The sequence below is a fragment of the Strix uralensis genome, chromosome 5, assembly GCF_047716275.1.
Source record: "Strix uralensis isolate ZFMK-TIS-50842 chromosome 5, bStrUra1, whole genome shotgun sequence".
NCBI classification, from domain to species: domain Eukaryota; kingdom Metazoa; phylum Chordata; class Aves; order Strigiformes; family Strigidae; genus Strix; species Strix uralensis.
In genome coordinates, this window is record NC_133976.1 from 40,573,314 (window position 1) to 40,586,260 (window position 12,947).

The 12,947-nt window shown below is 40.6% G+C and overlaps 1 protein-coding gene across 5 annotated transcripts in view; it reads left to right on the forward strand.

Annotated features, from left to right (window-relative positions):
• Positions 1-1,366: 1,366 nt before the first annotated feature.
• The window catches only part of RAB3IP (RAB3A interacting protein), a 34,485-nt gene continuing 22,904 nt past the window's right edge, over positions 1,367-12,947 (forward strand). For 2 of the 5 annotated variants that reach the window (XM_074870560.1, XM_074870562.1), the window contains exons 1-3: positions 1,367-1,443; positions 9,732-10,007; positions 10,209-10,461. In XM_074870560.1, coding sequence (XP_074726661.1) covers positions 9,757-10,007; positions 10,209-10,461 — 504 coding nt within the window. In that variant the 5' untranslated portion in view covers positions 1,367-1,443; positions 9,732-9,756. Of the gene's footprint in view, positions 1,444-1,541; positions 1,621-9,731; positions 10,008-10,208; positions 10,462-12,947 lie in introns of those variants that run through there. The other 3 variants (XM_074870561.1, XM_074870563.1, XM_074870564.1) reach the window with 3 other exon arrangements.

Sequence of the window (12,947 nt, forward strand, 5' to 3'; positions counted from 1 at the left end):
CATTGTCCAGCCAATACTGCTGTCACTTGAAGCGTATTTTTTTTGGCACTGTAATCGGACCAGTGGTAAAATAGAGTCTTGTTTATAGCAGCTTTCCAACATTTTGCCTACTGTTTTTAAAGATATAGGAAACACAAAATAGTACAGATGAGGATTTCAAAAGGAAAAAAGTGAAGGCTGCATGTTAACTGATGGAAAATTACTCCAAGTACTGTGCTTGTGTCAGGGTGGCAGGAATGATGGCTTAAGGACTAGGCAAGCCAAGTTGAGAGGTGGTAGTAGTATCTGTTTATCAAACTAGTAGAGCTGGAAAAACAAATCTTTTCAGCAGGTAAACCCTGTTTTAGCTCTATATGTGGCCTTACTTCACAAGTCTTGTGCATATAAATTACAGTTCAGTCTTTAATTATTACCTACATTAGGCAGGCTCAGAACCCGATTTGGAGCAGTGCATGCCCTGTGAATGAAAATCACTGGATAATGACCTGGCATATGTTTCATTTTCTCATTTTTAATTATGTAATCCTGTGCCTGTTACTGTACACCATTAAATACAGAATTACTAACTTCCTTGTGTTTTTCACGGTAACAAGACAGACTTTAATAGCCCAGTCCTCCCCAGCCCTTGAACAGAAGCAAAGTTTTAATCCTCTCTTCCAGGTGATGAGTGGAGGCACAGAAAATGTCGGCGGATCTCTCCCGAAGCCACAAGCGTTTGCAGACTGTTCGCAGCCTCCCTTCTTGTGAAATGCGGTGCCTAACAGCACTCATGCCCTGCGCAGTGTCAGCAGTGAGTCTCCAGTATCTTTTCATCCAGGCCCTAAGGAAACGACCTAACAGCATTTTGTGGTCTGCGTTTGCCATGGGCCGCCCTGGCACCGCTTGTAGCAGAGGGAAGGAGGCCACCCCTGACCCTCCCATCCCGGCTGTGCAACATGTCCACTTCCCCTCAGCCTCAGGCCTCCTCATGCCAGACCTTCTGGCCCCTGAAACCCCGGCTGCCTGTTGACAGCACGGCTGACTGAGGCGTGTGAAGGAAAAGCCTCCCTGAGACTGTCCCTCAGAAGTATTTTGGGCCACGGGCGGGTGAGGGCAGGCAGTGAGGCCCAGGCACCGCCACCGACGGGAGGCCGCTCTAGCCGGCCCTGCACCTCGGCTCCTGGGGTGGGACGCGGCCTCCGGAGGCGCACGGCCTGTCCCGGCCCCGGGGCGGCTGCCGGGCGGTGGTGGGGGGGCGGCCGGGGCTCTCCCGCCTCCGCTCGGGGCCGGCACCCGGGGGCGGTTCCCCCACCCCCGCTAGGGGGCGGCGGGGGGGCCGCGCACACCTGCCCCCGCCCGCCCTCCCCCGCGGGGCGCATGCGCGGCGGCAACCCTGCGCCCCGCCCCCCCGGGTTGGCTGAGGGGACGCGGTGCGGCGGCGGCCGCTCTCCCTGGGCTCGGCAGGTACGTGGTGGCGGGGCTGCGCGGCCCCGGCTCCGCTGGCGGGGGCCGGGGCGGAAGCGGCCTGGAGGGCCGTGGCTCTTCGTTAGCGCCGCCGCACCTGCCTGGCGCCACGCTCCCGGGAGCCCGTGCCCGGGCGGGCGGAGCCGGCGCCGCCTAGGAGGGCTACCCCTTGCCGAGGTGCGGTGACCGGGCGCGGGCGGGTTTCCCCAGCTGTGGCCGTCCCGACTGCGGGGACCGGCGTTGGGGGGGCGGGTCGGGTTCCCCCCCGAAAAGCGCGGAGGCAGGTGGCGGCCCGGGCCACGCCGCTGTGGCCGTTTGCGGCGGGAAGGCGCCGCTGGCGACCCTGGCTCCGTCGGGGGTTTGCGGGGGTGCGGAGGGGGCAGCCGGCGGCAGGGATGCGCTCGGCCCCAAACCCCGCCGCCGTCGAAGGCAAAACTGGGCAGAAGTAGTTCTCGGGCATCACCCCCGAAAGTGTCGGGCGCACCTGCCCCGGGAGAGCCACCGGCGGTGGACAAAGAGCCGTCGCACGCCCGGAGCCGGCGGCTGCGAGCAGCCGTCCTGCCCTCAGGGCTGCCTGCGCGGCGGCGGCGGCCCTTCCGAGGCGTCTTTGGGCCGGTGGGGAACGGCGTCCGAGCAGGAGGGACTGAGATGAGGGGGGGGGGTTGCGAGAAGAGGCTGAAGTCTTCTCCGCTCACGAACCTCTCGGCCGGTGGGGCAGTAGGGGAGAACGCCGAGAGAGGCGGCGGGGAAGGGGAGGGGAGTGCCGAGCCGGGCCCTTGGTGGGTTCACAGGCTTCGCCCCCCTCCGCCCGGGCCCGGGCCGGCGGTGCCAGGAGCAGCGCGGTTGGATGCCGGAGCGGTGTTGTGGTTTGTGGGACTGGGGAGCTGCGCTAGCCTGTAGCGTTTCTGGCTGCTTTAAGGTCTTCGAGCAACATTGAGGTTAAGACCTGGTCGCCGATAGGTAGTCCTGTAAGCTCTAGGAGTTAAGTAGCAGGGATTTCAGTTAACCTTAATTTCGTAATGCAGTTACGTTAGAGAGTAAGGCTCAGAAAGGAAATTCTGGTTACAAGTTGATTGTAAGCGATGAGCTATGCAGAAATTTGTGCTGCCTAAGTGCTGATGCTCCACTAGTTCCTGAGAGTCGCAGGGCTCTGGAAACAAAACACCGAGTGGCCAGAGCCTTAATGATACCCTCAACACTCGTCTTGCTGACAAAAAGCAACAGTGGCTTCATCGGTTTGAGAGTGTTGTCTGTTTTGTTTGCGGGTGGTGTACTAAGCTTTATGTTGCTTGATTTGTTCGCTGTGTTCATTTGTAAGCGTGTTCTTAGGAAGTCTCAAAACCGGTGATCTAGATGGCTACAATAATTAATCTTCCACAGACTTGCCATAACTGTGAAATTATCAGCTTCTCTTTGGAAGCAGATGTAAGGTTATTCAGTCTAGAAGCATGTATTGGCAGCTACCATCTGTTCTAATATTTGTATTCCTCAGTAAAATATAGGGCAAAACCTGAGGTCTTGTTGCTTTAATATTTTTATTGTTGTCTTTATTATAGATCTGTTTAATGAGTTCTGGGAAGGGTTAAAGTCAGGCCTTCTGTATTTGTGTCTTGGCAGTCATTCATCTGCTGTGCTTGGTTAATGTTACCTAGTGAGCAAAGAAGGATAAATAATTTACCATTCTCATTATGCTTTTAATAAATAACAAATGGGAGTGCACCTCACAGCTGCGACTGAAATATCTGTCTTGTTACACTATATTTAAAAGGGGAATTCTTTTCTGTAGGAAAATGGTCACAATAAGCCTTTTTGATTATAGACTGCAGCTATCTTCATAGCTTTTATTGACTTGATTTAAAATTCATGTAAAATGCCAAATGAACTGGTCTGTCGCTGTTCCACTTATGTTTATGGATTTTCCCAGAAAAGAAATGTGTACTTTGGATTTTTATTTTTAAGACCCTTTTTAATATGGCATTTAAAATCTTGTCTTACTGTAATTTGACTAAAACTTGTATTAGACACTTTAATTAGGCGTGATAATATGCAAACCATTTTTTCAGAAATGAAGTGTTTCTTTAAATGCATTTGCAGATACGTTTAGGAAGCTTTACATACCATGAAAATTTTGGTCATTTTTACGTAAGTTTGCTAATTGAATATTTTTAGTGTTAACTGAAAATAAGAGTCTTTTAGGTCCAAGTTTTGGCAAGAGTGACACTGCAGTCACAGTCACTGTGATCAGGTGTAAACCTGAGATGGGATTGTGAAGTTTTTTCCAAGCAGAACAATGCTCTGTCTTAAAAGGAATAGCGTCTGCAGAGAATCATATTTGCAGTTAAATTAACTTGGTTTAGAGAGTCTTTGTGAACTAAACAGCATTCTTTGAATGTTTACAATAAAAGTTCGCAGTATCCTACCTTGCAAAGCACTGATTTTTCTCTCTAGTAAGAGGTGTAGTATCTACCAGACTCTAAACCATGTTTATTTATAGGTTTCACAAGCACTTCGTAAATATAGGTCGTTGAACCTTGTGTGCTGCTTGTTTCTGTATGAGACACACTTGCTGTCTGCACCTGTATTTTTCTAGTTGAAGATATCCCTATAATAAAGTTTTCAAAAGAGATTTTTTTTAATCATCGGTTCAGCAAAACAAATTATTTTAACTTTATAAAATCTTGATATCATGATTCTTTTAAAACAGTGTGAAATAGTTTTTAATGCCTAACATGAGAGTAAAGAATAGAAAAAACCCACATCACAGCATTATATGACAACACTAGTGGGAATGCAATAGAAAAATATTCTCATGTTGAACCAAGCAGGGTTTTGCTAGCTCTTAAATTCTGTAGACTTGCCTAACTTAGAATTTTCCTTGTGTTTACCATCTTGCCTAGTTTACCATCTGTTGGTAAGTGTGTACAGTAAGGTCACTCACAAATAAAAGTGGAATATGTAAAGACTGGAGTAGTTCAATTCTTTTCTCTTGTATCACTGGCTCCAAAAAGATTTGTTGTGTATTTAGGCTCCTGAAGTAGAAATTTCTATCATAATGGCAAAACTGTAAAGGTGGGAATTGTTTTTTGCAAACCATAAGGGAATTCCTGAACCAAATCTTGAATTGTTTGTGCAGTGAACTGGTATCAATAAGTGTTTAAAGTTGCTTGAATTCTGTGGCTAAGTTTAAATATAAAACAGTTTAGAAAAAGAAAAACCCACCAGACTTTTTTGTCCTGTGCCAACATCTGCTGAATATCTCACACTGGATAGATGTAATTGATTTTAAACTTGAAATTAATGTCCGTATATGCTTTACAGCAATTTAACTTTTTAAACTGCCTGCTTGCATCTGATATGTATGTAGTAGCAGTACTTAACTGTGCTGCTGCTTTAAAAGGTATTTATTAGTTCACTACTCTAATTCCCTACTGAGTTCTTTAGAGCTTAAAACATATTACATTCCAGACTGCATAATGCCAAATATTTCAAAACTTTTTTTTTTTAAACCCACTGAGAAGAATGCAGGCCCACTGGTGGGCTAATGCCAGTCCTTTTGAGGAACTGCTACAAAAAATCCCCTTTCCTATCCCCTCCCAAATTAACTGAAGCAGACGTTGGAGTCTAATAAATGAAGTCCTTGAGACTTTACTGCATTTTGAAAGGCCTGCTGTGTGAAGATTAAAACACTGTAGCCAATAGGCACCTTTTTAGGTAAATGCTAAATAGAATTTACTTTTCATCAAAATGTTTGGAAGCAGTAACTTCTTTTTCCTTACGTGATTTTCTTTTTTTCACTTGAGCAGGTAACTGTTCCTTTGTGATGGTGCAATCTTTACTAATAAAGCTAAAAATGAGATTTTTGTTGTGTGAAATGTTTGGTGCTGGGGTTGCTTTTAAATGGGCTATAACAATTAGAAGATTGTTCAAAGTTGTCATCTTCAACCTGTCTTGTATTTAAAAGCAATCTGTGAAAGACAAACTCCAGAGTTTACAGTAGGTGGTTTTCAACAATACATTTTTTTTCAAAGGAAAACAAGCCATAATAAATGATTGCTTTTCACGGGAGCTTTTTAGTATTTAGTTATTGACTGCTTTGGTTCAGACGAGTAGCTGAACCCCTCTTAAGAGTAATAACAGGAAAATTAGATTAAGCATTTTGATTTGGCTGCTGTTGAAAATGTTCACAGATCACAGATTCCTGTTAGAAGCTATAGAAATGTGTTAAACTGACCGTCGTTAAACTGATTTCTTCGTGGTACGTTTTTGTTAAATAGTAGATAAAACAAGATTTGAGCATCATTTTGTCATGAAGTTACGTGAGTAGTCAGCTATGCAAGTGTGGCAGTGGAATGGTAATAAAAAGCTGCAAGACTTTGACAGCTTCCACCGAATTTGCATTATTTCCAGATGAAAGTGTAAGGAAATTGATTTGTTTTGTTGTTTCATTCTGATTTATTACAGTACTTGAATTTTCTATGTCATCCAAATTGCGTACTATCAACTAAGACAAAAATAATCACATATTTGGTAGGCACTAATGCTATTCCAAGCTTTTACCATATATTACTGTGATAGAAAAAGTATTGAGAAGATTCATTATTTGTTTAATAAGTGTGCTGCCCTGAAATGTCAGAGTATCAGCTTTTGTTCACAGTAGCAGAATTACTACTGAAGAGTGCTGTGTCAACACAGTTTTTTACACACAGTCAGCTTGGCTCCCAGTAAAGCTCACTGCTTACCATGCGCTTCATGTTCTTTGACAGCAAGGCTTGCTGCCTTAGTCAATAATATGACCCCCCCCCCCCAAAACCTTAACCAAGCCTGTAATTTTTAATGACACTGAAATTGAATGTGCTTTTTCCCCCTCCTTTTGTTTACTGTTACTTTGAAGACTTCTTTCCCAAAAGAGAGCTTTTATTTTTAGGACTGCCTAGCTTCTTGCATGTACGTTTGGTTTCATTAATGCATAATGTGTGTTCAACTGATGCCTTGGTAACAACCTAATGATGTTAGTGAGTCTTGAAACTGAGATATTTAATATGGGCTTCTTTGTCTTGTATGGGGGGTGTATTCAGCTTCTGCCTGCTCACTGCGAAGTGAGAAGTAATGCTAGGAAAGAAAAAAGTTGTGAATGGAAAGTGTTTTACACAGATGGTATGCTTACGAGTGCCCATTTGACAGGCTATGGGAAAGTTTAGCTGAGGGACTTTATTTTCAGCTCTTCCAGGAATAACTTGTATAACTTTTTTACTTACTGTATAAGAAGGAGCTTGTTTTTTTGATAACTGAGAAGTTATGCATGGATTTATTTACTCATAAATCTCTCCTGTTTAGGCTGAGGTTGATATTTAATGTATAAGCAGAGTGATAGTCTTGTAAATAGAATTCCATAATCTTTTTGGGGTATTTCTTTCTGGACTATTAAAAACACTGCAGGGTATAGGCAGGTTAGGTGGAAGAGCATAGGACAGGAGTTAAGTGGAACATTTCTCATAGGAGTAGGAGCAGGTAGGTGGGATAGATTTTTTTTTTTAAATGAACATACTATTTTGCTTATAGATTGATGTGATGGTCCAGAGGGGTAGCTAGAAATGCATTTGAACATTTGGAAAATAATAAGCAGACTTCTAATCCTTTTTTCTCTGTGTAAGCCACTGTGACTTTCTGTACTTTGTAACATAGCTGAATTTGTGTACATTATCATAAAGATATGGAACGGCACATCTTTGAGCCTGTTGCTTATGTGATGGACTTAAAAGTATTTGCTCCAAACAGGTTGCCCTAAGATTTGTACAGAAATAGTAAAATACATTAAAAACTGACAAATAATATTTTCCTGAGCCCTTTTTTTCTTGGAAATGGCTAAATAATGTTTTTTAAAAATCAATTTTGGGAAAAAAAAACTTTCTTGGAAAATTTCAGCCCAGTGAGGTATGCAGCTGAAAACACCCAGTGGTGCTGGTGATGCAAAATACTATGGTAACACTATTGAACATCAAGTCAGATTGTGAGTTTTCAGTGGAACTAGGAATGTCTCTTTCAAACTTGAAATGGAAACTAGTCAACAGAAGGGAAGACATGGCAGAAGAGTTGTTCCCATTTTGCTCTCAGATATGTTCTCAATTCTTGCTTCTGTTGGGTGGTTTTTGGTGCACTTTCCTAGGTGCTGTAGGCATAGAAAACGCAAGGTGTCCAGGCAGCCTTTCTACATCCCTGTTCAGAAGTCTGCATCTTCTGTTAATTGTGAAGACTGGGATCCAGAGAATCGGGAATGTGAAGAGACATCTTGGCAGCATTGCCGATATAGTAGTGTTGGGTATGGCTTACTTTGGTGATTGAGAAAGAGGAGAGTGGTGGGAACAATGAGAGTGAATGTGTAGATGTGAGCCTGACTTTGAGACTGTTGAATGGATATTTTTTAACTGGGCCGATGAACTTTAAAGGACTGTTTCTGCAATTTTTTCAAGATTGCAGACTTTAGCTTATTAAATGTAAACCAGCAATATGTAATAGTTGCACTGTAGAGCTGAAAACATTTTTGATTTTAACCTTGAAGAAACGTCTTGTAGCGCTGGCAGCCCCTCCATTTTAATTTGTTGTCTCAACAGGCTTTGTCATCATGTAGAGCATGTAATTAGAATACTTACGATAGTTAAGAAGAACTATAGGGAAAGCAAACAAGAATATTTTTTGAACTTAAACTCAAAAATAAGCTGTTCATCTCTGTGGTATGGTAGAGAAGCCCCAAAGCACAAAACTGTGACAGTGTTTGTAAATCATGTTTGTGCGACTGCTGTTGGTAGTTCAAAATAAAACAAATTTCTGCATAAAACAGAAAAAAACCCAACCCCCCCAAAAAGTACCTTTTTATTCATGTAAGGTCTTTTTTGTCCCTTAAGTCTGGGCAGCTTTTTAGAGGTGGTTGATTTTTTTGTGGGAGCAATTAACAGAGACAAAGTAGTAATATATTCTTGCTGTCTGAACAAATTAGTTTCTTCCACATGTGCCTGATGATGTGGTAAAGCAACTTGTTTAACATGGATGTATACACACCCTCAGTACAATACTTGAGATATAAACCAGTTTTAAACACAGTGTATTGATGTGACTAAAATGTTACTGCATATGCTGATTTGGGGATTCCATTCTTGGTATTTTCCATGTGTTTTATGAAGTAGCTAATGAACTGGACATACATGTAAGTAGATGGCATCATCTCTTCATGGTTATGACCATAATTTTTCTAGATCTTCTCTCTGCTTCATCTTTTCACTTGTAAGAGCCAAGCAGATTTCTCTGTAAAATGCAATGTAGTATTTCATTTAGGTGCTACAGTTCTTTTTTTGCATGTTAAGTATCTTTGTGAAGCCTTCATTTTCTCTCTTCTTTATTTATATAACATGGAAAATGTTTTTTGCAGTGAATAATCACTGCTAAGTAATTCCTTCACAAATGTCTCCATACTACTTCCAATTTATAGTTTTGAATCATGCAAAGATTTTTCTGATCTTTGATAAGCTGCTGGAAAATAGCTTTCTGTTGGGTCTTCTAGAATTTGTGTTGTACTTGTTTTCTGTTGATCTTACAAAAACCATATGGAATTAAAAAAAAATAAATTAAAATATACTGTCAGTTAAATTGCCAAATCATAGTACCCCTTTACCTGTAATATATTTTTGGTATGATGCTTATTCACAATTGTTGTAATCATTTAATCATGTGATGCATTAAATACACATCGTACTTCATGAGAAGTCTTATTGACTAGTTCTCTCATTTCAGTGAACTGTTAGAAGATCAGATGTGTAATTTAACCAAAACCCCTATGGACTGTAATTTATTTAAAGGTTCACTGATTTCTGTTTCTAGATTATTTGATTCATTGAGATTAAAAGTGGAAGCTTTAGGTTTTAAATTTTCTTTTCTTACTGGTTCCCAGGTCTCCCCCTCTATCATGAATGTAATATATTTGTGTTTTGATACAAAACAGCTCTAGGCTATAGTAAAGATGACTTCGTTTTATGATATAGAGTGTGTTCTTGATTTTATCATCCCATTTAGATGCGGAGTCTGCTATTAGATCTTCTGGACTCAACAATCCAATGTGTGGTAAAAACATTTTTGGTGGTTGAAGTTCATAGTTTTGCAAGATTAGTCCACAGTTTTCATTATATCAGAAAGTATTCTATTTGAACATATTTGTCTGCGTGGTTTTTAAATTCAAATAGCTGTCAGATATAATTACATATTTCTCATTTGCATTCTGATAATACGATTCTTTAATTCAGGGTTTCATATGATGAGGCTTTTATTATGGCCAGTGACCCCTTGGAAGGCTTTCATGAAGTGAACCTCGCTTCGCCTACTACGCCAGATCTTCTCGGAGTAAATGAGCCAGGAACTCAGGAACAAACTACCTCACCCAGTGTTATCTACCGACCACATCCTTCTGTTGTGTCCTCCACACCAATCCAACCCAATGCATTAAATGTTTCTGACCTTCCCACACAACCTGTTTATTCGTCTCCCAGACAACTGAATTGTGGAGAAGTATCAGGTGTCAGGTAAGTTCTGTGTCTCTTTATTTCAATTGCTGATATTTGTTGCATATGTTTGCTTTACTAAAGAAATGTTTTTAATATTACTTACAATGTTGTAATATTAAATTGTGTCCATAATGGTACATTCAACACCACTACTGCCATTTCTAAAATATTTCTTCTTAGTGGATTATATAAATAAAACATGTATCACTCTCTTTACAGCATCAATGTTACCGACGCAGTACTTTGTTCTACCTCTGGACCCCAGGGTGGGTCATTCAATCACAGAAAGGAGAGCAATAACGTAGAGAGAGAGTTTTTGCAGGGTGCTACAGTAGCAGATGTTGCTGAAGGAAATGAAGATATTTTTGGGTTGAGTACAGACAGTTTATCTCACTTACGGAGCCCATCTGTACTGGAAGTAAGAGAAAAGGGCTATGAACGATTGAAAGAAGAACTTGCAAAAGCTCAGAGGGTAAGGCTCATTGTCTTGTCTCCTCCCACTTTTTCTTTCTTCAAAGTGGTTATAATATTGCAGAATGATAGATGGGCCAGAAGGTGCAGTCTGAGTCTACTCATTTCTTATAGAATTATTAGAATGTAATTATTTTATGTAAAGTTTTCTGAATGTGTGCAGTGCTAACATCTTAGAATTATTGCTTGATAATGTTTTTTTCTAGTGCTGCTGCTACTTAACCATGGAAAGCTTTTGATGCAGGATCTTGTTAAACACGCTTTTTCTTTGAAATGTAGACAATTCCTTCATTATGACATTTGAGAATAGGAGTAATTTTCTGTCATTCTGTTGTTACTGTGTAAGTATTTATAGATGCTGATTATATACCTCTCCTTTCTCCTGGAGTATAAAAGTGTAGCATGTGTCATGGAATATACAAATGCTTTAGAACAGGGCTACTTGTGATGTTTCATAGGGGAATGCCCGCAGAGGAAAGAAGCAATGAATATGTCACTGGTGTTCTTGTAGAGTACTGTTACACCACACTTCAAATTAAATATGGATACCTTTGAAGACACTGTGGCTCAATTCATTTATATTTGTAAAGCGCTTTGTCTTGTTTGGATGGATGGTGCTATATAAATGCAAAGCCATTATTTATCATTTTAACATCCCTCTGTGCTTAAACTTTCAAGTAGATATTGTGCTATTTCTATCTGTGCCTTTTCCTTTCCTCTACATGATTCCATTCTTGTTTAGATTTAAGCTCATCTTACCTTGTGTTTGAACTTGTTTTCCTCTGTTTGTTACCTCATCTTGTTGAATGTAGTCATCGTAGTTGCATTTGCCCTTGTTAATGTGAATCTTAATTATGGGTTCTGACATCACTTTTTCTGTTGATTGTTTTATTGTTGAGTAGTTGCTTCCTTTGCTAATGTGTTCGTTTGCTTAGCATTTGACCACTGAAAGGAAACATAAACCTGAGCTGAGTTTGAGGACCTTGCATGTGAATATATAATCCTAGCAGTTGAATTTGGAACCTTAGAAAGTAAGAAAAAATTAAAGTTTAAATTTTAGAAGAGCTCTTCTAGCTCCTGCCAGTATACCAGAGTACACCTACCGTACTTGAAAAACACAACTCAGATCTACCACTGTTACCTTAGAATGATCTGAACATCTTATTCCAGTGTATACTACTTTGTCTCTTAAAGACTGAAATGTTTCCTATTTCACTCTGCAATTTGTTAAGGTCACTTTTAAGGAAATGGCATTAAGGCTGCTAGGACATACTAATTGCATGTTATGTATTTTCAAATCCTTCGGGTCGTCTTAACAAAAGCGATTCAGCCCTAATTTAAGACTGTACATGTCAAAGTTCTTGCTAATTCTTAACCCATCAGGCTGATTCTTGCCAGTGTTATATACTGGATGGATAACTTATTTTGTCTGCTTGTCTTCCTAAACTTGCATTGTGTCAGAATTGCTCAGTAACACAGGATTCATAGCAGGAGTCTACACACTGTACAACAATAAACCCTATTCATTCCGTAATACCTGCTTTATTCCACTTCCTGTATGAGGACTAGTTTTCTTCTATCCCTAAGTCATCTCTGATTGCTTTCTTCCAAAAGTCATGGCTGCTCACATAGGCCTGTGCCCACTCCACAATATTCAGTATGTCATGCAGTCTTTAAACTTTTATTTCCAAGTATATTCACATTTTTAATGAGTACTAGGTTTAAAAATCTGTAGAGATATAATTAATAGGTAGTGCCTGTGTATGGCTGGTTGTTTTTTGCATAATGTTTTTAAATTCTCTGTAAGTCTCTGTGCTGTTTATTAGGAACAGTGAGAAAAATGAGAATTACAATTTGCACTTGAATTTTGTGGGCTCACTGAGACTGGAAACCTTACAGACTAGAGAATTTCCAGGAGTGAACAAAATAAACACAAATTTGCTATCTTGTATTTTTCATTTGTTCCAAATTTCTTACCCAAACTGTATGCTATTGTAATATGTGTTAAAGATTGATCTGAATTTGTTGCAGTTGTGATCAGAAAGAGAACTAGAAGGGAAACAGGAATTTTGAAGCTTAGGGATCTCTTACCTAATTTTTTTTTCCTGTCTCTCTTGGAGTGCAACTTTTCTTAATATGCTCTCTTTTTTTTTTATATTAGAGATATATGTATGGCATGTAATTGTTAGACATTTAAGTATGGTTCTTGAAGAAATTATTCAGGAATAGAATAAAGATATAAGTCTTTTTTATTCTCCTTTGTATATGCCTTGTATTTGTTAAGGCTACAGACTTCATTCCTCAAAATGAGCAGCATTGCTGGCAAAATTGTTAAAAAAAGCTTCAAAAACTTGTTTCTTTGTGAGAGGAAATATGCTTTCTATTTCAATCTAGATTCGGTTGCAGCACCAAATCGTGTCATAAGATTGGGAGAAAGGTTGGGTCAGAGGTAACAGCAGGGCAGCATTCTATACTAATGGAACGTAT